The following is a 25665-nucleotide window of genomic DNA, read 5'->3' as shown; positions in this document are numbered from 1 at the left end:
AGGCGATGGAGAAAGCTCCAAGTACAGCTGCCCAAATGCTGTCACACATATCCCAGAACACCTCTCCCAGGATGCAGAGCTGCTCTGACAAAAAACTTGGAGAAGCACTCCTAAAGATCTTTTACTTTTCAGAGAAACATTTTTTTAAAAAGTACTCTGTATTACCGCATATAAAGTATTTTCTAAAAACATATACATATTAAAAAACTACAATATTATATAAAAACCAAAGACAGTCTGAAAGGCAGAAATCCCAACAGGACACTGCACAGCACTACCAACTGCTGTGTGACAGCAGCCAGAGAACACACACCTTCCCCCCCATTACAGACATCATACAAGATTCTTACACACACGTTACTCAAGATATTTTTATACAACAACTTGACACAAAAAGCACAAGACCCATCTGAAGTTCTGCTTCAGAATGCACTGATGCAGAAGTCCATTTTTAATTAATTTTTAATCAATATCAATATTACTTATCATACAGTGAAAAAGAATCTAGTCCAAGACTCTGGGTCCAAGAGTTGGAGCAGCACAGAGCAGGGACCACCCACCACTCCTCAGTATGGGGCTGGTGAGAGCCCAAGGGGGTCCAGGCACTAAGGTGAGCTCCCCCTGGTAAGTGCAAAAAAGAACAGTGGCTCAGCAGTTTGGAAGAGAAGGAGTGGGGACAGATCTGCTGCAGACAGAGCTCTGTCCCAGGGCTTGGCAGCTCCCAGGCCTGCAGTTCAGTGGAACGGAACCCAGAACTTGCTGATTCATGTGCTACTAGAAAAACACTGCCCAACAAACCTCAAGATTTCAACTCTCACCCTGATATTTACAAAAATACATTTAACCTGTACTAAGAGACTGATCAAAGAGTTGCCTGCACCCTTGGGAGCAAGAGAACCAACAGCACAGAACAACACCTTGATTACACAAACACCATCCCTTTCAAAAGCAACACGAAGGCACACAGATGGCAAACAGCCCGAATTCAGCATGGAGAGAGATACAGGTTAGGACTGCAAGTCAGGGGGAAATGGTAAAACAAACCCTAATTTGCACAGCAGCAGAACACATAAAGAAAGCTGGTATTTATTACAATTCTATTCCCCTAATTTAACTGTGATGCAGTTTGTGCCGAGCCAATCCCCAACAGCATACAGTGATTAGCTTTCACTCAGCCAGAATCTTCTCCTAGTGCATACAAAACTACTTGGACCAACAGTCTTTCTCCTGGACACAAATATGTGTTAGTGAGGTTTAGTATGAGCCACCGTTCTGGAACATTCCTATCTGAATCTCCTCGAGCCACGAACTTCGGAGTTTAAGGACACAAATACTGAACAAGCAGGTATTAAACCAGAGAAACAGCCTCAAAACTGACAACTAACAGCTGACAATATACTGCATTTGGTGCACAGCACAAGCAGCCAGAACAGCCTACTCTCGCTTTTCTTCCCAAAACTATTTAAAGTTGCAACTGAACTTTTGCTGCTTAAATCCTGGACAAAACATTTACACAAACCTGAGTTCCTTAAAATTCTGTAATCTGCTAGGATTGTTTTCAATAATCTGTAATTTAATGCTTTGCAATAATCTGTAATTTCATGCTTTCTAGCTATGAGTTATTCTGCAGGAAATGTTTGCAGGAAACTGTATTTATTTACAAAAGCAGTTTGTTTGTTTTAAAGTACCATCACACAGGCTAAAGTAAACAGAAGGATTGAGAAATGTAAATTAAGGAATACCTGGATCTTGCTCCTTCTGCCTCCTTTTCCTGCTCCAGTACACCTGGCACCCCCAGACTGTCAATACTACACCTTGCCAATCACTGTACCTTTGGGCCTTATGAACAAATACATTTTAGTAAACAAACTTCTGAGCTTTTAGTGAACAATCAAGACATAATTTCCTCCACAGTGCTGCGGCACATTTCTGATAGAAAGCACAGGGTTGCACAGATTATTCAATTTAATACCACAAATAGGTGATTTAACGAGTAAGCATAAAGGCAAAAAAAACCCCACTTAGTGTTTTAAAGCTAAGGTGCCAAAAGCTTCTAGTATGAATTCTGACTAAATTAGAAAATTAAAAATGTTAAACCAAATTAGTATGCAATGGCACAGAGAAAGTATACTGAAGTCAGTCACACAGCACATGCTACTGAAAAATGTAAGCCAAAGAATAAAAAACAATAATAAAAAACCCCAGACAAAACTGTGTGAAACATGTAACTACTACAAACACGGTAGTGCAAAAGCAGGTGAGATGGAAGTAGCTAACCTGACTGGTTAGGGGAGTGGCTCACCAAGTCCCGAATGGGAGGCATGCCTACAAAAAAAAAAGCAAGAAAATCACAGAAGTGTTACTTCAGTAAACGAGAGAACAGTCCCCAAACCACTCACTGCTGTAAACCCATCTTTAGCCCCCTTTTCCAGGACAGGTTTCTCTCAGAGCCAGCTGCTCTGATCACCTCCCTGAGCAGGGACACTGACAGCAAACCCAGCCTGGGGATTTCTGCATTAGCAATTCAGCTGCTTTCACACACAGTTCCACTACCAGCTCCTTGTTACACATTTGGCAGTTAGTGAACCAGTTTAGCATGTCCTTAAAAGTTTGATTTACATGAAAAAAAGAGGAAGAATTTATAGTCAAAGAAACCAAAATCACTTCATTTTGGACTGTACTGACTTAGAAGTTTAGAGGTCAGCCCTGAAACTTCAGCAGTTCCTCTCTGAACAGTACATTTGCTCCACCTCAAAGTCAGTATTGTGCTGCCTGACTGAGCAAACAGCAATATCTAAGTATGGCCTAACTCTAGTTTAACCTAAGCACGTGTATAACTGTCATTTACCCTCTTTCACAGCCTCCTCCTCCTCTGTGTCCCACAGGCACTGTATGGAATCAAAGTTCATGTTTCAAACTCACAAATTTTACAGTGGCAGACCATAACTGTTACATTTAAGGCAATGTTTCCCAAATTAATCCAGCCTCCATCACTACTAACAGCAAATCCTAACTGCTCCCTTCTTCCCTGACTCCTACAACAGCCAAGAAACTTCTCCAAGTTAAAGGAGGAATCTTTTGTTCCCAAAGGCTGTGTCTGGGACACAACTTTGTGGCTCTGCTGCAAGATGCACTGGGATAAAGGGAGACAGGAGGAATCCAAACTGGAGCCATGCCAGGAGCCCAGAGGTGCTGTCCTGTTCTGCTCTGGCCCACAGTTGTAAGCAGTTACTGCTGGTTATTATTTTAGTTCATTATATAAATCATTTCACTGTGGAATAACCACCTGGCTATTCTGTGTTCCACAGGAGAGGTGAGCAAACACCAGGGCTCTGATCGACCCTTCCTTCTGTGGGGAGTTTGCACAGGGGGAGCATCAGTGAGGCCAATGACTGCACTGGGGATGAAAGTGTGCTGATAGAGAGCTACTTATGGAGAGTTCTTAAAATAACCATCTTGGCACAAGCCTGGATCTGTTTCAGAAGCACTACATGGCATGAGCTTCACTTATGTGTCTCTACTAAAAAGATATGCCAAATGTCCTAAAACCAGCAGGAAAACAAAGAACCCACAGAGCTAACCCTTCTTCAGCTTCACTTCTAAACAAAGCATGTTCATTTTCCAAACAGGAGATGATTTTGCACACAAAACACAAAAAAAGAGATAGGGGTTTGACCTCTTTGTAATTAAAAAATTCCCCAATAAGAAAGACAGAAAAACTCAGTGTGGTCAGGGCAACTAGAGACTTCGAAGTCAGCAGTACTTGTGTTCCCTGGGTTTTACAAATCACTACCCAATCATTCCAACCACAGCTGGAACTGGGGAGAGCTTTTCAGGAAGACACATAAACCAACCACAGCCATTCCCAATTCCCGCAATTCTGATTTCAACACCTCAAGCCACAGTTTTTCTTGTAGCCCTAAAAGACATATCAATTCCAGTAGCCATTAAATAATGCTTTAAAACAAAAAGTCAAGAAGGTATTCTGTTAAGGTATCAAATTTAACCCTAGTGTCCATGGATATCCTGTCAAGGATAGGGAAGGGATCTACAGATATGTCAAATTTCATAGATTTTTGATTTCAGAGTTAACATCATGGAGGGTACCTGGAATAGCTGTTGGAGGCCAAAAGAGGAACTAGGAAGAGTGGGTGAGATAGGCAAATGACAACAGCATTTCCTTTCAGATACAAAGGTGTCAGAAGACACTGGGTCACTCTTGGCTGCTGCTGCACAGCCACCTCACCTCACCTCACCAGCAACTCCTCAGACAAGAGCTTGAAACCAGGACAAAAATCCAGCATAGAAAAACTATTTGCCTGCACATTATCATTGTGTCTGTGTTTCTGAAAGAACATAACAACACATCCAAACCAGATGTTATTCCTGGTTTTCCAGGCAAAGAGACCCTCCAAGCACACAAACAAGTGGCTCCAAGAAAGGTGATCCTGGCTGCCCAACCTCAACCAGTGGCTCTGAGGACTTTTCCTGGGACACAGGGAACACCAGGAGCAGAGCACACAGGGACAAAGCTCTGACAGGATGCTACAGGCCACACAGACATTTCCTTAAGGTGGGAAAGGGATCTGGCCAACCATTCTCTCCCCTGAAGGCTCTCAGAACCGCTTTGGAACCAGCTGGGTGTGGAGATACACTACTCTAACAATTCAGGTATTATTCAGACCACAGAACTCCTCCCAGGGAGGCAGCTGCCCCAGACACCAGTACAGCACTGGGACATGCTGGCAGTGCCCAGCCCGAGGTGCCCAGCCACACCAGCATGAATTCAAGGAAAACTGAGCAAAACTGGGAAGAAGAGAGTACACAAATGAGAATCCAGCTAGTTAAATACCGGGCTGTACACAAATTCTCTGGATACAACTAGGAGGTTCCATAGGTTGCATAAACAGTAATACTTCTTAAGTTAGTTTACCTGCGAATTTGTATTTAAATCACCACTTGCTACCATACAACCTGACCAGCAGAGGATATATGCTGCAGAAAAGGCTTCATCTTAGAAGCAGCCAAGTATATGAAAGGTGACTTTAAACCTGGCTATGGGCAGGAACAACATTATACAGGTGAAGCAAAAAAATTAACTACTTAAAAATTACTTATTGCAATGGTAAAGAGTTCTATCAGTATGTTACAGAAATAATACTGGAAAGTAATAGGGTAAACATTCCCAAAGGGAATAAACTGCTGCCAGTGCTTTGATTACTTTCATTTTAAATATTGTTTCTTCAAGATTGAGTAATCAGAACAGCTCAAAATTCAACTCAAACTTGAAATATCAAGGCTATTTTCAGGGGCTTTTTTCTCTTTTTTTTTTAACTAAAGGGGCTAGGAGTTGCATCCTTTGTGGTCTACAAAACACTAATTTTGAGAAACACTGGGAATTTAGTAAAGTCTCAGAAGAAACTATTTGTGGAAACAAATTACATCATCACTGCTATGTGCACATCAAAATACAAATACAATTATAAAAATAAGAAAGTATTTGTCCAACATATTAAGTGTTAGCATGTACTAATATCAAATCCCTTTGAAAAGCTAGATCCCTCACAGAAAGTTACTTTTTTCCAGCCAAAAATAAACTGCATTAATGTCTTGGAAAATTAACTGAACTGCACACTAGTGCAGTCACTGAACAGCACATCATGCATGTGTAACAGGGAAGTTTACCTGTCTTAAAAGGGTATTTGCAGAAATGCATAATAAGCTAAAATAACAAAGGATAACTGTACTTAAATAGTAATAAAGGTAAAGTGGATCCATTTTGTAGGGCAACCAAGCTTCAAGTAGATAAACAGAGAAAAAAACCGACCTAACAACAAAAAGCAATTCTGATATCCTGAACAAGCCATAGCCTGGCTGGATCTGTAGGCATGAAGTTAAAAAAGAAAGAAAAGTCTTGAGGTGTTTTTCAGAATCACAGAATGGTTTGAGTTGGAAGGGACCTTAAAGCCCATCCAGTGCCACCCCCTGTCATGGGCAGGGACACCTTCCACCAGCCCAGGTTGCTCCAAGCCCCGTCCAACCTGGTCTTGGACACTCCAGGGATCCAGGGGCAGCCACAGCTTCTCTGGGCAACCTGTGCCAGGGCCTCCCCACCCTCACAGGGAAGGATTTTTTCCCAATATCCCACCTAACCCTGTCCTCTGGCAGTAGGAAGCCATTCCCTCTTGTCCTGTCCCTCCAGGGCCTTATAAATAGTCTCTCTCCATCTTTCTTGTCTTGGGTCACTTCAGGTCCTGGAAGGCCATAATTAAGTCACCCCAAAGCCTCTCTTCTCCAGGTTGAACAATCCCAAATCTCTTTCCCCACAGCAGAGGTGCTCCATTCCCCTAATCATCTCCATGGCCACCTCTGGACTCGTCCCAACAGGTCCATGTCCTTCCTGTGCTGGGGACCCCAGAGCTGGAGGCAGCACTGCAGGAGGAGCCTCACCCATGCAGAATGCCCCCCTCCCCTGCTGCCCATACTGTGGGATGAGCCCATCTCTGGAAAGGGTCCTAAAGGCCCTTCCTTGTGAGGTCTGTCTATCAAAACTGGACACAGAAAAGGTGCTCTGTACCACGACCACACTTGGGTCAATGCCCAGGACACAGACTGGAAACGTGGAGCACAGCCGTGGTCATACTGGAATCACCACCTGCTCCAAACCTGCCGTGCCTGTCACACACCACTGGCAACAAGAAGCCACTGAGATGGGCTGAGGCTTCAGTCTGGAACTTGCACAAAGAGGCCAATACCACCCTGCAATGTTCAACAGCAAGCTACAACACAGCCAAGTACCTTCTCATGCTACAGTTTACAGTGAAAGCTTAAATAATGTGGGCTTGAATATTACCCTGGCAAGGGAATTTACAATACTGGATTTTAGTTCAGGGAAAACAACGTGCTTGCCCTCACCTGGCTGTTTTTTGCTGCTGTTGGGCACTTCTCCGTTGGTCACGGGCTGGTTACTGGTGACAGTGCTGCCTCCTGACTGGCCGTTCAACACTTTGGGAGTGGATCCCAGGTTTGCAGCTATCACTGGTAACTGTTGCCCTCGTTTCAGAAGCTGTTTCTGTTCCTGGTGTCGGAATCGAGGTGGTACTTCCCGAGGAGGGTATCGAGGCAAGGGCTGCTGCTGGCTGCTGGCTGGGGCCCGCTTGGCATTATTAGTAGTGCTGGTTCCTGTGGAAGTGCCGTTGGAGGTGACAGGCTGAGGCTGGCTTACACTTGTCTTGGTTTGTTCTGGCACTACCCCCACCCCCAGGAAAAAGAAAGTGGGACAAAGTTATTCATACGAACGGCAACGTAAAAAAATCAAAGACTTAGTCAATACTTAAAGGTGTTTTTATATGATGCAATGGATAGCATTTCTTCCTATTCAAGCTGTAACTCATTCCCCAGAAAAAGCTCTGTTATTCCACCATCACACATTTTCATGGCACAGATCTGGAAGCAGGAATATGCCTTGCTATCACTCCTAACATCATCAGTTACAGCAAACTACTACTAACCAGCTTTCTATTGCTTTTTGCTGACGCACCAGCACTATGCAGTTTATTTCAGCATTTAACCTTCATTTAGAAAACTACTTAAGTACTAAAAATTTAAGTTTCCCACTGGAGTTAGATTTTCAGTGTCATGTACAGAAAACCGCCCTGGCCTGGCCCAAGAAGAACAAGGGGTGAACAGGACCTACAGGACCTGTTGCTAAGACTTCCCTGTTTTGTTGACCCTAATATCCAAAGGGGAAGATATCAATGCCCTCAAGTCACTGGTTCCAGCAGGAACAGCTGTCAGCACAGGTAACTCCACACACAGCCCGGCAGGATGGCACTGGCATGGGGAAAATGCCAAATGTGCAACTGCAACTCCAAACAATCTCAGTGCCAACAGCATGGCCCCAGCACGGCCAGGGGAAGGTCAGAGCAGCTGCAGAGGTCACAGCGAGGGACACACCAAACCCAGCTGCTGAACAGGGGAAACCCACCCCATGCTCAGCTCCACAGCCCTCCCCAGCAGCACAGCAGCACAGGGTGAGCGTGGGGCAGGTGCAGGAACTGGAGTAAGGCAGCCCAGCAGGCAGGAGGGGACACCGAGCTACTGCTGTGTGCCCTGGTGCTGCTGCCATCCAGCCCAGCCCAGCCCAGGGCAGCTGTGCTCCCTCCCTCCTTACTGATGTCTCAACGTACTTTTCAAATTTTCTGGATATCCATAAAATGTGTTAATATTTATTGTGGAACTTCCTGAGATACCTCAAGACTCAATCATGACCTCCCTCAGCACCAGGAATATTGTGGCTACATGACTGAAAATGTAGTTTTCAGGGGCCTTTAAAATTTTTAAAATTTGTTTAAAGACCATTTTATCATTGACATTCAGGAACAGATTCATGGAAATATAACATAAAAAATAAATGCAAACAAACTCAAGCTTTTATTTAAAGAATCAATTTGAATGTTGTCAGTGCTATTATGACTATAATTTCAGTTTATTTTTACTTCGGTATACAAATACATATTCTTAAAAACACAAACTAGAAGGTCTTTAGAACAACAAAAAAAAAAAGTAGTGGAAGAATCAGCATCCAAGTTGTGTTTTAATGGATTATTTTATTTAGGTTGCTTAAGGAAAGCAGGAAAGAACCTCCTTGTTTGACACAGAGGTGGGCAGACAAGGGTGGGCAGATACAGGTGGGCAGAAGTCTCAGTGTGAGGAGCACCCAGCTCCCCCCACACCCCACATCCCTCTGGGCACAGCTCTCCCATTTCACAGCTGACTGGAGACGGACTGAATTAAGGACAGGAATAGCCAGGATGTAAGTCAACTTAATGTACAGAGCACAGGGAATAGAAGGGATTCAAAAGCTATCAGATAAACTGGGAAGTTGATAAAGATCACCAACAACACCCCAGATTCCCTCAGTTTAAGCTGTTCCCTATATTAATGGGGGGTAACTGATTCCTTGAACAGTGTTTTGATGCACATAATGAACAACAAATTATGGCCAAAACTGAACTACACAAATACAATGTAGTCTTAAGCAAATCTATTTCATTTGCTCCTTCTAAAATTTCTTGCTTTAAAAATAAAATAACTGAGAGTGAGTAAGCCCAGGGGTGTGGGGGGGTGCTATGTAAGCAAATTGCTGTGAATTTGTTGACAACTTAATGCAGAAGCACTTTGCTCTTCTCTGTGGTCTAGGTACTGCAAAAAGTTCTGAAATTAAAACACATTTATTCACACTCCACAATCTGTGTAACCACTGCCCAAACCTTAACTTGTGGCACTCTCCCTGTGCTTCTTGCTTCAGCGGATTCCATGAGTGTGCCCTCCCAGCCTGGAGCTGAGCTGTGCTGACAGGGACACACAGAACCCCCTTCCTGCAGCCAGTGTGTCACATCCAGCCAACAGAGCAGAGCAGTCCTGGAGCCTGGAGCCACACACTCCTTCACACACACTCCTTCAGCACACCCCACTCAAGCTCTTTTTTTTTTACTGTCAGCTTAAGCAGAAAATACAAATACCCCTCACTTGAGGAGGTTTTAATACAACATAGAGCACCTGGTAATGTGCTCACTGAGTCACTTCTCCTTCCCTGCCACTTCCACTGCCCTACAACTGCTCTTCTGGGATAAAGTGAAATAATTTCCATCTGACATTCCCTGGACACCCCGACAGAGCTGCCAGCAGCACACTCACCGCAGTCCTAACACTTTACTTTCCTAATTAAAGCCACTTTAAGACCAAGTGTGTTAGAACAGACCCCAAGGACCTGCAGGAACTCAAATCGCTTTCGACTATGAAGGAGAGCAACTAATAAACAAGGTACTCTCTGCCCAGCCAGCCCTAAGGCACAGCACCAACAGCACTTCTCTAACAGTTCAAGAATATTAAATTTCTCACATATTCTAAGCATTCATTTCCTCAGCAAATGTAGCAATTCTGTCTACTATGATCACCAAACTAAATAGCAATCTGCCAGGTCCCAGGGTTAGACTACAGAATACAGAGTCCACATTTGTATGCTCATTTTAAACTAAAATTATCCAAAGTACACAGAATTCCCTTGCCTTTGCTTCCCTCAGAACCACAGAGTAAGTTTTAAGCTATACAATTTATCCTGTCCAACATTTTCTGCTCCACAACTTCTCAGAAGACTAAATAACATTAATATTCCAATATGGCTACTATGAATTCCAACACCCCTAAATCGTTATCTTAATATTTTAATTTGTTCTAAACAAGTAGCTTGTTAATAAAAGTTTGTTCTGCATACCAGCATTTTATTTTGAATCTTATTAATGCAGAAATACAATACTAACAGACCTACAGTTTATCACAGTTAATTAACTTGACTAGGAACAGCAAGTTTACAGAAATGAGTATTAAAAATGACAGATTTTCATAAAGAACAAACCTGCTGCAAACCCTCAGAGCAGGGGATGGTGGAGTTACAGTTTACAGAGAGATTCCAAAGAAAGACGCTTCCAACTTGTGTTGCTTTCCCACTCTGCAGATTTCATTAGAAAATGGAGGAGAAGCATGGTGTCATTTTACTGCTCCAGGAGCTGCCTGCCAACTCCTCCTGGAGCAGGGGCCCAGGGACTCACGCTCCCCCTCCAATAAAAAAATGGCAGCTGCTTGAGTAACTTTAACGCAGATGGAAAACAGTTTCTCCCTCGCCCAAAATCAGCGTACAGAGATCAAATCCTCCCCTAACACACACAAAGAACAGCACCAGGCTGGCAGGGAAAGGCTCCTTGTCGCTGCTGCTGGAGCTGCCCCTGAAAACGCCCTGTGCCGCTCTCCCTGCATGGCATGCCCCCGAGTTGTCAGGGCTGGAATGCTGAAGGGCAAACAGAGGAAGTCTGGCTTTCAAGCTGACACACGTAAGATGTAGTGCTAGAATTTTCGTGGTGGAAAAATGGCCGCAGCTGTGAGCTCGGAGCTGCTCTGGAAAATATCTCCGTGTTTGCCAAGGCGTTAACCCCTGCGGATCCAGAGGTGAGCGCGCCTTTCCTGCGGGGACTGCACGGCCAGCCAGGCCCATTCCCGGCATTCTTCTACTCACTTGCAAGATTTAAGAGCTAACAGAAGAGTTTTTCCAACCGGGAAAAGCAGAGTCAGGCGAGTGAAAACCCCGACGAAAACCAGAAGGGTCAGTGCAGTCGGGCCATTCTGCTTCGCCGAGAAGAACACAAAAAAGTTTCCAAGGTGGGAAATATGAGTCAAAGATTTCAATTCCACACCCAGCTATTTTTAGAGCACTTTCCGTTTCAGTGGGTAATTCAGTTTATTCTGTTCTGCAATGAAAGCAGCACTTTCTGCTGAGGGATCCAGTGCTGCAGTGACAGCTGGGTGCAGCTCGAGCTCCTGCTGCTCCCCAAAGCCCAGAACCTTTCAGAACTAACCCCAACTCCAGCACTGAGCCAGTTTTATCAATTACTTGGCATCTATACATTAAATGGTGTGCAAAGGGCACTTCAGCTCACGCTGAGCTCTCACCCTGGGGCAGCACAGCCCGACTGCTGGAGAGAGCACACACAGCCAAACTCAAACAGCCTCCTTCAACAGCATTTCCTTCAGTGCTTGACTCACCAGCAGCTACCTGGGGCCACAGTGCTGCTTGCAGAGTTCTGCTTTAGAGGGAATTCAGGATAAATGGGTTGATTTGTCTATCCTTAATAGCACTGACTTCAAACACAGCAAAAGGACATATTTTGCCAGGCCAGAAAGAATACCACAACAACTGACTATTCTATAGTACTCTCAACAAATAGGGATATTCAAATTATCCTTTTTTTCCTAAAGTACCTGGTAAAAAAGCACTGGGATGGCACGTGTCCACGTGTTTTGCCAGCTGCTCCACAAACAGATAAACCTTCCACTTAGCAACTGATACACTCACCTCTAACTGCTCTAACCTGCTCTTCCCTCCTTTAACAAAACCAGCTGGATCAAACCAGACAGGTCAGAATCCCTGAAATCCGCAGGAATGCCAAACGTGTGTTTTTAACTGCAATACTACTGCAATAAAACGCTCCTGGCACCAGAAACATTTATATTAGCATCATCTTCGTTACTTCCATCCCCAATCCTGAACAGGAAAACCCCCAGCTCTATGAACTTTCTCGGAAGGTTTCTGTCATTTTACATGAATGCTGGGACCTACTTCAGCTGGCACAACAGCAATTTCTACCTTAGCTAAAACAACAGTTTAGACCCATCCAAACTGTGCTTAAAACCAAGAAATATCCTCCTTCTCTACCCCCACCACTTAACCAGCTCCTTTTCTGAAAGAGGTACATAATTCTGAATTATTTAGAGATCCTATACTCTTGTATTTTATCTTCAGCTCATGCACAGAATAAATTATTTAAGACATTAACGTGATGGAAACTTGGAAACTAATGAAACATTAATTTGCATCCTGAATACAAGGAGGCAAAACTGGTGAAACAAGGCAAAAGCCATGCAACACAAGATATGGATTTTGTTCCTATAGAAACTGTGGCAAAAAGTTGTGTATCTGCATCTCATGATGTCTGTTCTTCCAGAGCACTGCCAGCTTGTGTTTCTCTGACAACTCTGAATTCCTGTTAAACTTTCTGAAATACCCTTTAAATAATAATGTAATTAAGTTGGAACTTATTATTTCCATTAGTGAACGTTAGGCCTTAAAGAAGAAAAGGAAAAATTAAAAAAAAAAAATTAAAAAAAAATTACTTTGTCCTTCAGAAGGAAGGCATTTTCTTTCCCTGTGAAGATTCCCACCAGGTAGCCTCCTGAGCAGAATTCCTGCCCTCCCTCTTCATGCTATTTTTAGCCATTTGCTTTGGCCCTGACATGACGCCAGAGCAGCCCGAGCACACGGGTCAAATGGTCACTCCAAATATGTTACTATTTACAGCAAAGTATTCTACTATTTTCCTTCTCCATCATCTTTTCAAACACATTTTATCACTTCAGAACAAATCTAGATATTTTCCTAATTCTTTAAATTCAAGAGAAAAGTGAAAACAATCTTTGTTCTCCTTTTTAGGGGCTGGTTGGAATGGAGATTTGCACAAACCCTACAAATATTCAGAATAACTGCAGTGCTCCCACCTGCCATGAACATGGAAATGACACCTTTCAGGTAGTGGCATCTTGATCATTTTGCAGGATGAACCCTTCACAAGCAAGAGTTAAAGTTATATCAATAACTTGTCTACCAAGTGTTCCCAATCCCAGCTGCACTTAGAGCATCTGGAACCTAAATTTCAAACAGATCATTCTATACATGGTCATTCCTTAAGTGTTTGTGCACTTGCAATCAAGGCAAAAAAGGGGAAGGAAAAATGCAAACCAGGACAAGAACTCCAGGTATTATGTCTATGCTTGGTGCTGTGTAAGTAACTAAGAATGGAAAACAGGAAGACCAGCAAGTCCAATCCCTGGATAAACCCTTTGCCATTACTTGTCTAAACTTTTGTGGTCACTTTGAAAAAGTGCAGCTGAAGTCTCAAGGATCCCACCTTTCACTTCTGAAAGGAGTTTTCAGGTGACACGTTTGATTCAACACATTTAAAACCACAGAAAAAATACACAGAGTAAAACTAACTGTAAAGTAACTTACCTTTGATTTTTTGTTCAATGGCCTAGAACAAGAAAAAAGAAGTGTCAGTGATTTGTGCAGATAAGAGAGAAACCACATGTGCACGTGCCACTTCATAAAGCAACATTAGCTTTTGACTTTCCTCTTTTAATATGGTTTCAAGTTATTTAATTATCTACTTCAGAAGCATCTCTTTAACCAACCCAGGCCTATTATTCCTTATGCCTAAAAAGCTGTTTAAATGTTACAGAAGACAAAATTAATTTGAAAGATAACTACATGAAACAGACTGAATTAAACTTGCAAATTAAGATGTTTTAAGTGAGTTAAAAACTGTGCCTGGAAGCAAAGAGCCGCCACCACTTTTATTGCAGAACAGGGCAGGGAAGGGGGAGGGACCTGGAAAAAGAAAGGAGTAGGAGAGCAAATGCCAAAGCTTCAAGTCTTTCATTTCCAAGATTCAACAGGTTACACCTGTGGTATGGCCAAGATGAAAGATCTATTTGAATAAAACTTTAACACAGCATAAAACTGGGGACAGAGACATTTCTTGTATGTTAGTGCACCTCAGTGGTGTGCTCCTAACTATAAACCACAGTGAGACTGTGCTCAGAAAGCCCCTCTCAAAAGCACAAATCATAGTTCCTCCTATCTGAAACTAGAGTTCTCACTTTTAAAATCAATTATTGCCACAACAAAATGAGATTTAATTTGATGCAGTCACTCTGGAAGCTGCATAAAACTCATTTTAATTGTGATGTTCCATATATCTGCAGTATGTAATAGACTTGCAAAAATACTGAGGGTGTGATTATCTATAATAAAATCCACGAGGAGGGAGAGAAAGGAGAGTGTGTGAATGCAAAAAGAATTAATGGATTCACTGGTTTGATGTCAGACTTGCCCAGATTCAGACATTAGCACTGCCAGGGCTGAAACTTTAACCACAACTCTTCAGTGCCTCGACCTTGCCTCTCTTCAGGAAATCAAGGGCACATTAACAGAAACCCCCTCCTTTTCACCTTCTTATGCTGACAGAAAAGGGTACATAGTTTGAACTCTCCCCAGTTGTGACCCCACGAATCATTTGCCTGGCACTTGGCCCATGAACAGGAAAATAAGACAACTCAGAACTTTTCAAAACTTTTTTTTGCTGTTTCTGGCAATCCACAGCACCCAAAGAGACCCCTGAAGAGCAAGGGGCTGAGCCCAGGCTCCTGACTGCCTTCTGCACTGAGGTGCAAGTCTCTAAGAAAAAAAACATTGAACATGTTTCAGCTGAGGACTTCCAAAGTGCTCGGTTCAAGACTCTGCAGGTTTTGCCAGCGAGCCTGTGGAAGGTAAAACCAACCAGTGTGTTCCTAAGAGCCATATCCAGCATCAGGCAATGGAATCACAGGAAAACTGCTGAGCAGGTTCACTCTGCTCCCACCAGCCAAAGAATCCCAAAACGGACATATTTAAAACCCACATTTACAAGCTCCTCTCAAGCTCAGGGTCAATATTTAGAATCAATGGCAATGAAGTGCACCTTGTCAGTAAACAGGGATTCTGAAGTGTTTACAAGCATTCCTGTGATGTTTCCATCCCTAAACACCTTTGCTATCAATATTTTCATTTTTATCCACCTATCCTACTACAAATTCTCTTATGACATGTTTCCATACTGAAGAATAAGATATATTAAAATAAGGATACAGCTGAAAGCCACTACCTTCAAATGGTACTTTTATTCTACTAATAAATGCATTTACAGAGAGAGGTTTCAAACTTAAAACCGCCTCTAGTGACAATCATTAAAAACAAGGGTCATCTCAGAAGAGAATTTAGTCTTGTAAGAAACTACACAGAGCCAATTACATTGTTCAGTATGACAGTTACCACTATATAACTGACAGCACATTTGAATCTAAAACACTACATTAACAAGAAAACACCTGTGAGAAACAACAGCTAAATCAGTTTTTACTAGCGGGGTGAAACAAGTCACCCCTGAGCACAGGGTTTTATTTTTCAGTGCTCCACATACCTTTTTTTGAGCAGCTTCCTTCTTCTTCTTGTCTTCTTTTCTCTTTTTCCTTTCTTCCATCAACTGTTCTTCCTCTTCTTGCACTAAATCCCTGAACCACACAGTTTGTAATTAACTCTCCCAAAATACAATCTGTACACACTTAGATTCATTTTAGAACAATTATTTCACAGTGACACAAAAGGAACTGGGGAATTTTGCTTCTAATTGGATCCTGTTTCTACAGGGACTGTCACTGTCACTGCAAGACACAAGTGACAGGACTTTAAGAGCAGATGTGGTGTCAAGCTACACGTAAGGTGTTCTTTCTTCCAGAGCTTACAAGGAAGGCTTAGACTTTAATAAGATTCAAAAGGCAGCAAATTCAGATGTTATTTAATCTCTACCTGAACTGGTACAGCTGAGCTCTGGCACATCCCAGCCCGGAGCATTCCCACACTCAGCCAAAGCCACAGACCCCCTGCACATCTGCACCAGCTCCCTCACCCCCAACCACCTCTGCCAGGAACCACCTGAGTGTGGGCACTGTCAGACCACAGCTGGCACCAACAGGGCCATTTTAGAGCTCCCCAACCCACAGACAAAACTGCAACTTGTCAAAAGTGAACCCAAAACTCAGTGCATTAACTAAATTCACTTGATACACGGTATTTTGTGCTCAAACTGGAGGCTGAGCAGCAACATCCCTGTCCAGCTTACCCTGTTTAAAAACACACTTCAAAAGATTTTTGAGGAAAAAGAACTAACAATGTCAATTGGGGCAGTCACTACTTGCCTCTGCCTGGAAACACTGGGCTCCTTTTTAACCCCAAACTGCCCATAACCACACTTTCAGACAAGATAATTTGGTATCTGTCAGAAACAATGCCAATTGAATGCATTAAACTACAAGATATTCCACAAGTACTAAAACTTTCATTACTTTTTTAGATATATAAATAACCAGTTGATTTTACTTTTAGCTCAGGTCCCTTTCAAAGTGACTGCAGGTGTCAGTTTTGGAGTTTTCATTTTTAATTTTTTTAAAAATCCACATGTGAGTTCAGGCTCCCAGTTGCCCAGTTCCACTGCAGCATATTCATATAAGTTCCTCACTGGTTAATGAGACAAACAGCAGCACTCTGAGCACTGCTCTCGTGCAGGTGGTGCCAGTGTAAGTGATACTGAACAGTAGCTCACCAGGTCATCTCCTTCTGGTACCCAGCAGCAGGTTATCCTCATCCTGATTTATGATCCCACCATTCCTTTGGGAGAGGCAGCTCCCAGGTTACTGCTGCCCATTTCAGTTCTACCTTTAAGCTCTAAAATTGTTTTTTTGTCCTGATCTGAAGTTCTCCAGCAAGATGGTGAAGGTGGTTCTCCTCCCAATAAGGACAATGCCACATTGTAAATGCCATTACATAAAATGCCAGTTATACTTAAATTTAAATTTCAGTGGCTGAATGTACTCACAGAGCAACCACCAACAGCAATTACTGTCAATCCCTGATTGCAGAGATCCTGGTTCTCACTGCAAACCCCATTCCAGCCACTGCCTGCTTCTTTCCCCAGTGCTCCCTTCTGTTGGAATAACAGTGCTTTACTGCACATCCAGCATCCCTTTTCTCCTCTACCACTCCGAGGGGGCTGTTCCAGGTACCAGCACCTCCTGTTGCACGTGTGAGCAGCAGCAGCAGCAGCAGCAGCCTGGTCCTGCAGGTCTGACCAGCAGCAGAGCTGCTCTGACAGTGAGCACTCAAACCACCCACACACTGACCTGCTACAGACACACCCCTGCTCTGAGAAGCTTCCACAGACCAAATTCCGGCTTTTAAGATTTTCCAATAACAGACAGCAAGCATTAGTTACTTCTCTTAAGAAAGAATTGTTTCTGAGAATTGCTAAGATATGCAAAAAAAAAAATCTAAAAGTGTTACTTCTGAGCCCCCTCTGTGTTTCAGTTGCACTGCCAGAGGAATCACAACCCACCAAACACAACCTGGCTATTTTGCATTTTGCCACAGCTTTATCATCTGGTTGCAAGACTCATCAAGGACTGTCTCACTGCACAAGCAATTTTGCATTTACAACTGGGTCTCAAAAATGATTTCAGGGACAACTAAGAGGTCAGTCACGTAACTGCAGAAACAACTCCAGCTGGCCAGTTTCACTTAGAGCAACCCCTTGGATGCAGTGCAAATCTGAGTTTAATGATTAACCTGCAGTGACATCTGTGCACTGCAAAGGTGACACATCAGTCAGTCTTGTCCCTTGTTGTCTCACGCCCTGAGCATTTGTAACCAAAGGGAAGTTGGTGACACTGATCCTCAGTTTGGGCTCATTTGGGACAGTCCAATTTTTAACAGGCAATTTAAGTTGGAGAACAATACCAGGTCTGGAATCAGTGTAGAGGAAACAGGTTCTGTAGGTCCCAGCTCCTTCTCAACACGACCCCCAGTTCATTTACAGCTCCCTTCCATACAGAGCAGAGTCAATGGTTCACTCCTCAGGAATTCAGTACTTCCTGAGGTACCACTGACAGCAGGAGATGCCTAATCCAGCTGAAAAGGCAGAGTACTGTGTCCTCCTCCCTCAGCCAGGAGGGTCATTCCCACAGCCCTTCTCTCTCCCAGCCTCAGTTCCTCGGTGGACATGGTCCGTAGGCAGCTCTGCCCACCCTGCCAACACCCAGGCTGGGACCTCCCCTCGGACTGGCTGCTGGAGCAAAAGCTTAGTTACAGAATCTCTGAGAGCTCTAAGAGCTAAGAAAGCCACCAGCACTTGTTTTGTATAACAAATTTCAGTCTGTCACATGCCAAAACTGCATTAACTGAAAAATTGTTCCGCTTTTAGAAGAAAGCTGTAGCACGTTCAAGAACAAGCAGAATGCAAAATAGTATTTTCACAGGGAAAAAAAGTAACTCATCAATCCTGCTCCAGCTAAATCAACAGGATTTCATTTTGAGAATACAGATGCTAACAACTAACATACCAATATCTCTGGAATATTCTACCACAGCATCATCGGTTTGTTTTCACACAGGAACAACAGAACTCCTAAATTATGACACTCTATGACATCTGATTTTCATCTAATTTAGAAAAACATTCTAGATTACAAAGCCAGCTTAGGATACACAAAACCTCCGATGATTAGGATCAGGACTCCAGGCAACCAATGGATAAAAATTATCCACCTATAGTTCATGCTGAGTTTTTAAGAGTATTAATTACCACTATAACATTGAATCTTAGTGACTGGAGTGCAAAACTAACCCACTGTACAGCAGCAGCAAAGCCCTTCCTGCTCCTGTTCTTCCCTGAAAACTGAACCCTCCAAGGAAGACAGGCCTATCCCCCACCCTCATACATAAACTTAAGCCTGAGACACAAATTCACATTTGCCTATTAAGTCTTCAGAGTGTCAGGCAGAACTCCTGAATTTTCATCTGACAGCAGGAAGTGTCTTCTCCCTTATTCTTTCCAACACACAAATCCATGGCCCTCTCACCAGACAGCAAATGATGGGATTGATGCCTCCGAGTCCACCTCCATTGGAACATGTAACAAACAAGCTCCATTTCTGATGCTGCTCCCTGAGAAACAGGAGTGGAATGTAGCATTTCCCATTCACCACCTCTGACTAAGGGCTCCCTGTTCCTGTGTACAAACTAACAGCAGCCCCGTGGCCCTTTACAGCACGGAACAGGAACCACCACAGGAATCCGGCCTTGTGGTAACAACACAAAGCCAGAAAAACAACCAGTTTTTTTGCTGGGCTTTTCCCTGTATCTGGGAGATTTAATCCATCGACCTTGTGTGGCCAAAGTGTTTGCAGCACCACGCTCAGCTCGGTCTGCCAGCGGGCCCCAGCCAAGGCCTGAGCACTCCAACTGAGAACAGAAACACACCAACAGGCCCCTGATTTCCCCTATCAGCCACCCCACTTCCACCAAACACATGCACAGGGAACGTCCTTCTCCTCCTGTGTAATGGGATTAGCTTGCTCAAGGTTAAATGGCCTTAGCAGAAATGCAAACCATATTTTTCAATTTAGATCAAGCGAAAATAAAACACCCCGGCCATAGGAAATCCACATCGGAGACAGAACAAAGGCCTCTGGTTTCAACAGCTTAACTTGAAAGGTGCTTTATTTTCAAATGAGACCAAATGAAAATGGATCTTGATCTCAGGAGAGACTGCACATTTGATGGCTCTGAGAATGTGCAAGGAGAAACTGCTGCTATCTGCATAAATTTGAACAGACCGAGGGTCAGATAAATATTTACCATTTTTTTTAAAAGCGATTTTTTGCTCCAGGTGTGTACCCCAGTACAATTCCTTGTATAAGGGGGAAAAATCCTAACAAACTACCAAAATGTTTTCCTCAATTAAGCCATTTAAAAAAAAATAAATCAAAACCAAACCCAGCCTTTCAATCTCCTAGAACAGGTATCAAGAGAGTGCAAGACACTTTATTTTTGTATGGCTTGATTTGTTATTTGGCTTGTGGAAACTAGAAAAAGCTCTCATGCTCAAACTGCAAACATTTCAGGTCAATATTTATATCAAATCACGTTTCACTCATTACTTTAATTCTTGAAAAAGAGTTCTATTAATCTTTAATTTCTAAAGGTCCAGTTTGGCATTGTAAAAATACCTGGGCTGAAAGAGTCATATTTAACCTTTATTCTTATGTTGCAGAAGGGGAAAATCAAGTTCACCCATATACTCCCTGGCACACAGGCTGAGGATGCAGTAATTAATGTTTGTGCAGCACTGCTATCTTTGCTGTTACAATTTACCAAAGGGCAACATGTTTTGCCACAATAAAATCACAATTCTGTCACCTCACAGAGGAAATGATGGTTACAAGAATTCCGAGTCACCATCCCTGGAGGGATTTAACAGCCATGTGGATGTGACACCTGGGGACATGGTGGCAACTGGATTATCAGCTGAAGGCAAAAAATAACTATGGATTTTTACCTTTTTCCCATATACTCCATGGAGCAAACATACAAGGTAGAATTAGAAGTGATTGTACACAGAGGCTTTTGAAACCAATCTAAAAATTCCAGTGACAAACATAAAATAAATTTTGGGTGAAACAAATAAATAAATTAATTCTTTCCACTGTTTGCTCTTCTTCTAGTTATAAATTAACTTGCAGTGCTACAGGTGGAACACTGCCAGGTAACTACAGGTAAGCATCAGGAATCAAAAGGTCTTTAACAATTCTGCAAAGCACCATGTGCTCAACCTACAGCTGATCTTCTACACACACTTCCAAAAACGTCGCTGAGACTGTTTATATTTTGACATAAAAGTTCCCTAATCTTTAAATTTTTTGAAATTACACAATTACATACAACTGCCAATAAAAATGATTTCTCAGGTTCTATAAAAACCAACAGCTTTTCTACTCGCCAGAATTCTACAAGGATCAATTATAAACTGTGTATTTTGGTTAAAGAGGGATCCTACAGTTCCTTTATCCATGTGTCCCACAGAACAGCCAACTGCACTGGGAAGAGTTCATGGAATAGACACCAGGACTTTGAAGTTAACAAAAAACCCCAACAAATGCTCTGGCACCTGAACCCACCCAGCGTGTTCCTGGGAGCACAGAGAGCCTCAGGCAGTGAGAACAAAACAAACCCACTCATTTACAGACGTGTATGTGTGTTAGTTCTTTCCAGCTATTAACAGAAAGGAGAGGTGCTGCCAAGCTAAAAACTGAAACAAATACTTCAATGAATAATTAATTAGTAAATGAGTATCAGCTACTTTCTTTTTTGCTTTTAAATACCTCAGTCTTTAAATTATCACCCTAAAAGTGAAGTGCTAGAATTGCACCTACCATGTCTGCCACTACCAATTACCTGGAACACATTCAGCTTTCCCATTTTCCCAGTACAGACGCTGGCTCATCAGAACAATGTTCCCAACTACAAGCACTATAAATGCACCATAATTCTGGCACATTTGTGTTAGTTTTGTCCTCAAGTTTCACCCGAGATGTTCACTGCTATGTAAGCAGACAAAAGACAGATCTGTTTCCCAAGAAGTTTATCATCCAACTCCACAAGACTCCAGCAGCAGCCATAAACAATCCCTATCTTCTGTACCAAATGAGGGACCGAAGGAGGCAGATTAAACTGCTCCTCCACAGTCACACTGGTCATACCACAGGAGGCTCTAACAGAAGCACAAACCCAAACAACTGTTCAAAACCAGCACCTTAACTCTGACCCACTCCCAGGCTGCTGCAGCCTTATTGCTGCAGAGGCAGCACTGTTCTGCACAGGGCTTTGCTCTGAGACCCAAAACGCAAAAGTAAATACAAGGTACCTTATGGGGACCACCTGACAATTATGTATGACCTGGAAAAGTGTCTGTGGAGGAGAAAGGGGTGTGTAATTTTGCAAAAGTGTCTCTAAAAGTCTTGAAAAGCACAAATAGAATGTTTTTTTTTTCTGCAGTAAACTCTTCCCCTTTCACAGCAGACATCATTCCATCAGAAGTTTCTCAGGGAAAAGACTACACCTCCCAAAACCCAACAGAAAACCAACTGCTTAAACATCAACAAACAACTGCATTTCTCCCTGTTTCTCTATGTCTCTATCATTGAGCCATCTCTTTTTTACTCCTGCAGCAAATAAGGAACATATCACAGCAATATTGTAGTTATTGTAACACAAAACCATAAAAATCAATTGTACAGTAACAACTTAGAATACAAGGATAAAATCTACAGGTGAGAAGTTTGCTCTCCCAAAACATGGCCAGTCTGCAACCAATGCAGATGGAATGTGGAGCAGAATCACAGATGAATGGAAGCCATGGAGATTCTTCCCTATGGTTTGCATGCTTGTGAAACAAGACAAACCCTTGGGTTTGGGAAAATAATTGTAAACGTATTTCAGATATTTACCTTCTCTCAGTTCCACATAAATGAGGCAGGAGAGCCCTGTTTACCAAACAGAATTGAAAGGTTATTGCTTAAATCAGAAGAACTAAATGGTGATTTTTAGCAGTCCTGATTTTAACCAAATTTAACTCTCAGATGTCCCCAGTTAACACTGGATAGCTCTTGTTCTGCCCAAACAGGTGACATTTGACTCGTAACATTAACAGTGTGCAATGGACTTGTCTGAATTACTGTCACGAGCTTATTTTTGAGACCAGGAATATTTGTGCAGCACTAGGCATGTATGAATTCTAGAGAGAACACAGACCAAATGAGGATTCTTTTTCAAAAGGCCAAGCAAGCCAAATGCTAATCCTGAGTGTAAAATAGGAATCACTCCAACTGGATAAGCAAGCTGTACTGAAATCTGTAATACTTAATCCTGTCACAAACCTACAGTCTAGGCCAATATTCCCAGTAAGATAAAAAAATATTTGCTACCCATTAATTTATAAGCATAAACTCCAGAAGTGACTTCAGAACACACACGAAGCAAACCCAGTGTCCCATGGTGTTCAGAGTCTACATCCACACTGTGAAATCTGAGATTAACATGAACTATAGCACAGGGCTATGTACCTTCCCAGGGAAGAATATGTGCTCTTTTACATCTTGACTAGGTCACTGCAAATTTAATAAGACTGTAAATAATGCCACTGGAGGAAGAATGAGGGCTATCTGCTGAGTTCTACCCCCGTAAAACAATTAACCAGGCCCGTCCAGCGCAGGCACATCACGGTTTATCAGCTGTGTGCTCACACGACCAGGGCTCCCTGGCTAAACATAAACCAGATGGGGCAGCAATGTGAACTTCAAACCAGTTCTGAATCTTTTCAATGAATAAAACATACCCCTCTGTGTCAGAGAGACACAGGGACCCATTCCACAGTACGATTTACTCTCCAAGCACTGAATTTTGGCACATCTATAGTTTTCTTTCACTTCTTGTCACTCTTGGCCTTGCCTGCAGCGTGACAAGATCTCTGCTAAGGTCATAAAAATGTGCAGATCTACTGACTTACTAAGACTGGCACCAAATACTGCTCTGAACTTAGCACTCTGTCACTCTAAATAACACAGTTCTGAAATCACTTCTGTCATCGAGAAAACACCAAGTGCTTTCACAGAACCCTGACGGGTTAACAGCAATGTGCCAAAGGCATCTTAAAGATTCCACGTGTTAAAATTACTCCATGTATTTATTTCAACAACAACATGGGAAAAATTATTCATGTTTAAGAGTATTACCAAAAAAATCCTGACAGCAGGGGAAAGCAAAGCAGTTTTCACAGTGTGATCCTAACTCGGCCTGGAAGCGGGAGACTGCTCAGGCACGGGAAAGAGGGAAAAATGCAGTCTGGGATTCTATCAGCTATATTCAGGGTTTGGGCACATTTGGAAATCCCTTTAACAATTAGCAAAAGGCCCTTTAAGGTCTAACTGAAAAAGAACCCAAAAAGGAAGTAGGACAAAAGCTGAAATCAAAGAATGTAAAAAACAGAGCAGATATCTGCGGGAAAGTCACAGGACTAAAAGCAAACGGTGCAGAAGAAACAACTACTTAAACAGAAAAATGATGTGTGATGGCACAGAATTCTTAATTCAACATGACTCTGAACTCCTGCCCATTCTACAAACTTTTCATTCTACAAACTACGTGCTAACGGGAAATTCACCAACTAACTCTTCATGGCAAAAGAGGCAAAGACCCAATAGTTCTACGGCAACATACAGTTTATTTGAGTTCTTGCCACAACCAATTGTTTCTTGCCTCCCAACAATATTTGCCTGAAGTGTATAGAAAAAAAACCCACCAACTCTTCCTTTATTTTTTAGTTATTTTTAGGTACTACGCCCTAGAGCAGAAAAGTTATTTTTCTCTTCAAAAACCTCCCATATTAAAGACACTCTATTATACACCTGGTGTTGTTATTCGGAAAAAAAAAACCCTGCTAAAAAGGTGTTTAGTCTGCAGAACTAACTAAACTTGCAGAGATTTCTCTACTCAATAGAGAACGTTTTCCAATTCAGGGGTTTTTTTATCTTTACAATTAACAAGAGATTAAAGCTCCCGATAAAGCCCACAACTATTTCTAGCCCAAGGCCAACTCTCCATCTAAACTGTGGGAGGGAATTTAAATGAGCCTTTTACCTGCTTAGTTTTCTTTCGACTTCTTTGGTAGCTTTAGCTTCCAATTCTCTAGAAGAGAAAGCGGTGTTGGTTTCCATGTCAACAGCAATGCAGCACGAAAATAAAACTGGTGCGGGGTCAGGATGTACAGGGAGCTCCAGGTGGGGCTGGTCAGGAGGGAGCAGGGAGAACACGGATCGCCCAGGGATGGGATGCAGCGGTGCGTGTGTGTCCCGGGACAGGAGCGGGCACAGCCTGCCCTGCCGGCCCTGTGTGCCCTGTGCCCAGCACCCATTCCGGGAGCACGGCACCCATCCCTGCGTGTCCTACCTGCACCCCAACACCCAGCCCTGCTCCGTCCGACCTGCACTTCACCCTTTCAAGGACTTTAAGGAGAACAATTCTGCTGCATCACTTCATCCCGCGGATGCCGGTTCCGGCGCAGCCCCGGGACCTTCCGTGCCCCACAAAAGGCGGCCCCGGAGCTGCGGCCGCAGGAAGCGAACCCCGAGCCGGGGAGGGCAGAGCCCGGCCCGGGATGGGGAACACCGCTCTGGGCGGCGCGCCGCGGAACCCCCCCCCCGGGGCGGCCCTCCGCCGGCCCCGCGACCCGGCGGAGGGCGACCCGACCCCTAAACGGGCCGCCCGGGCTTCGCCGCGCCCGGTCCCGTCCCCGCCCCGCGCGGGCCCGGGCGGCGCCGCCCGCGCTCCCGGTACCTCATGTATGTAAAGCTGCTTCGAAGTCCGTCCCGGAGGCGGCCGGCGCGGGCCCGGCGCGGCCGGCGGCTCTATGCGGGCTGAGCCCGGCGCTGCGAGCGGAGGCCCGCAGCTGCAGCCGCAGCTCCGCCGCCATTTCCTGCCCGCCACCGCCCGCCCGCCCCGCGCGCAGAAAGCGAACCCGCCCGGCCGCGCTTCCGGGGCGCCCCGACCCATTGGCGCGCGCCCGGTCCCTGGTC

At 43.6% G+C, this 25665-nt stretch overlaps 1 protein-coding gene across 7 annotated transcripts in view; it reads right to left on the bottom strand.

The window, feature by feature from the left end:
- TNRC6A (trinucleotide repeat containing adaptor 6A) overlaps positions 1-24807 on the bottom strand; it is a 42587-nt gene extending 17780 nt beyond the window's left edge. For 2 of the 7 annotated variants that reach the window (XM_018086379.2, XM_018086384.2), the window contains exons 1-6: positions 24731-24807; positions 22543-22578; positions 15627-15717; positions 13619-13640; positions 6916-7248; positions 2278-2325 (exon numbers count right to left, since the gene is read on the bottom strand). In XM_018086379.2, the coding sequence (XP_017941868.1) occupies positions 2278-2325; positions 6916-7248; positions 13619-13640; positions 15627-15717; positions 22543-22578; positions 24731-24807 (607 nt within the window). Of the gene's footprint in view, positions 1-1742; positions 1914-2277; positions 2326-6915; positions 7249-13618; positions 13641-15626; positions 15718-22542; positions 22579-24730 lie in introns of those variants that run through there. The other 5 variants (XM_018086387.2, XM_018086388.2, XM_018086381.3 and 2 more) reach the window with 4 other exon arrangements.
- Between the last annotated feature and the right edge of the window lie 858 nt (positions 24808-25665).

Source organism: Manacus vitellinus, unplaced genomic scaffold (genome assembly GCF_001715985.3).
Source record: "Manacus vitellinus isolate BGI_N305 unplaced genomic scaffold, ASM171598v3 scaffold_93_pilon, whole genome shotgun sequence".
NCBI classification, from domain to species: domain Eukaryota; kingdom Metazoa; phylum Chordata; class Aves; order Passeriformes; family Pipridae; genus Manacus; species Manacus vitellinus.
Note: the sequence above shows the minus strand (reverse complement) of the source record. Positions and strands in the feature narration are given on the sequence as shown.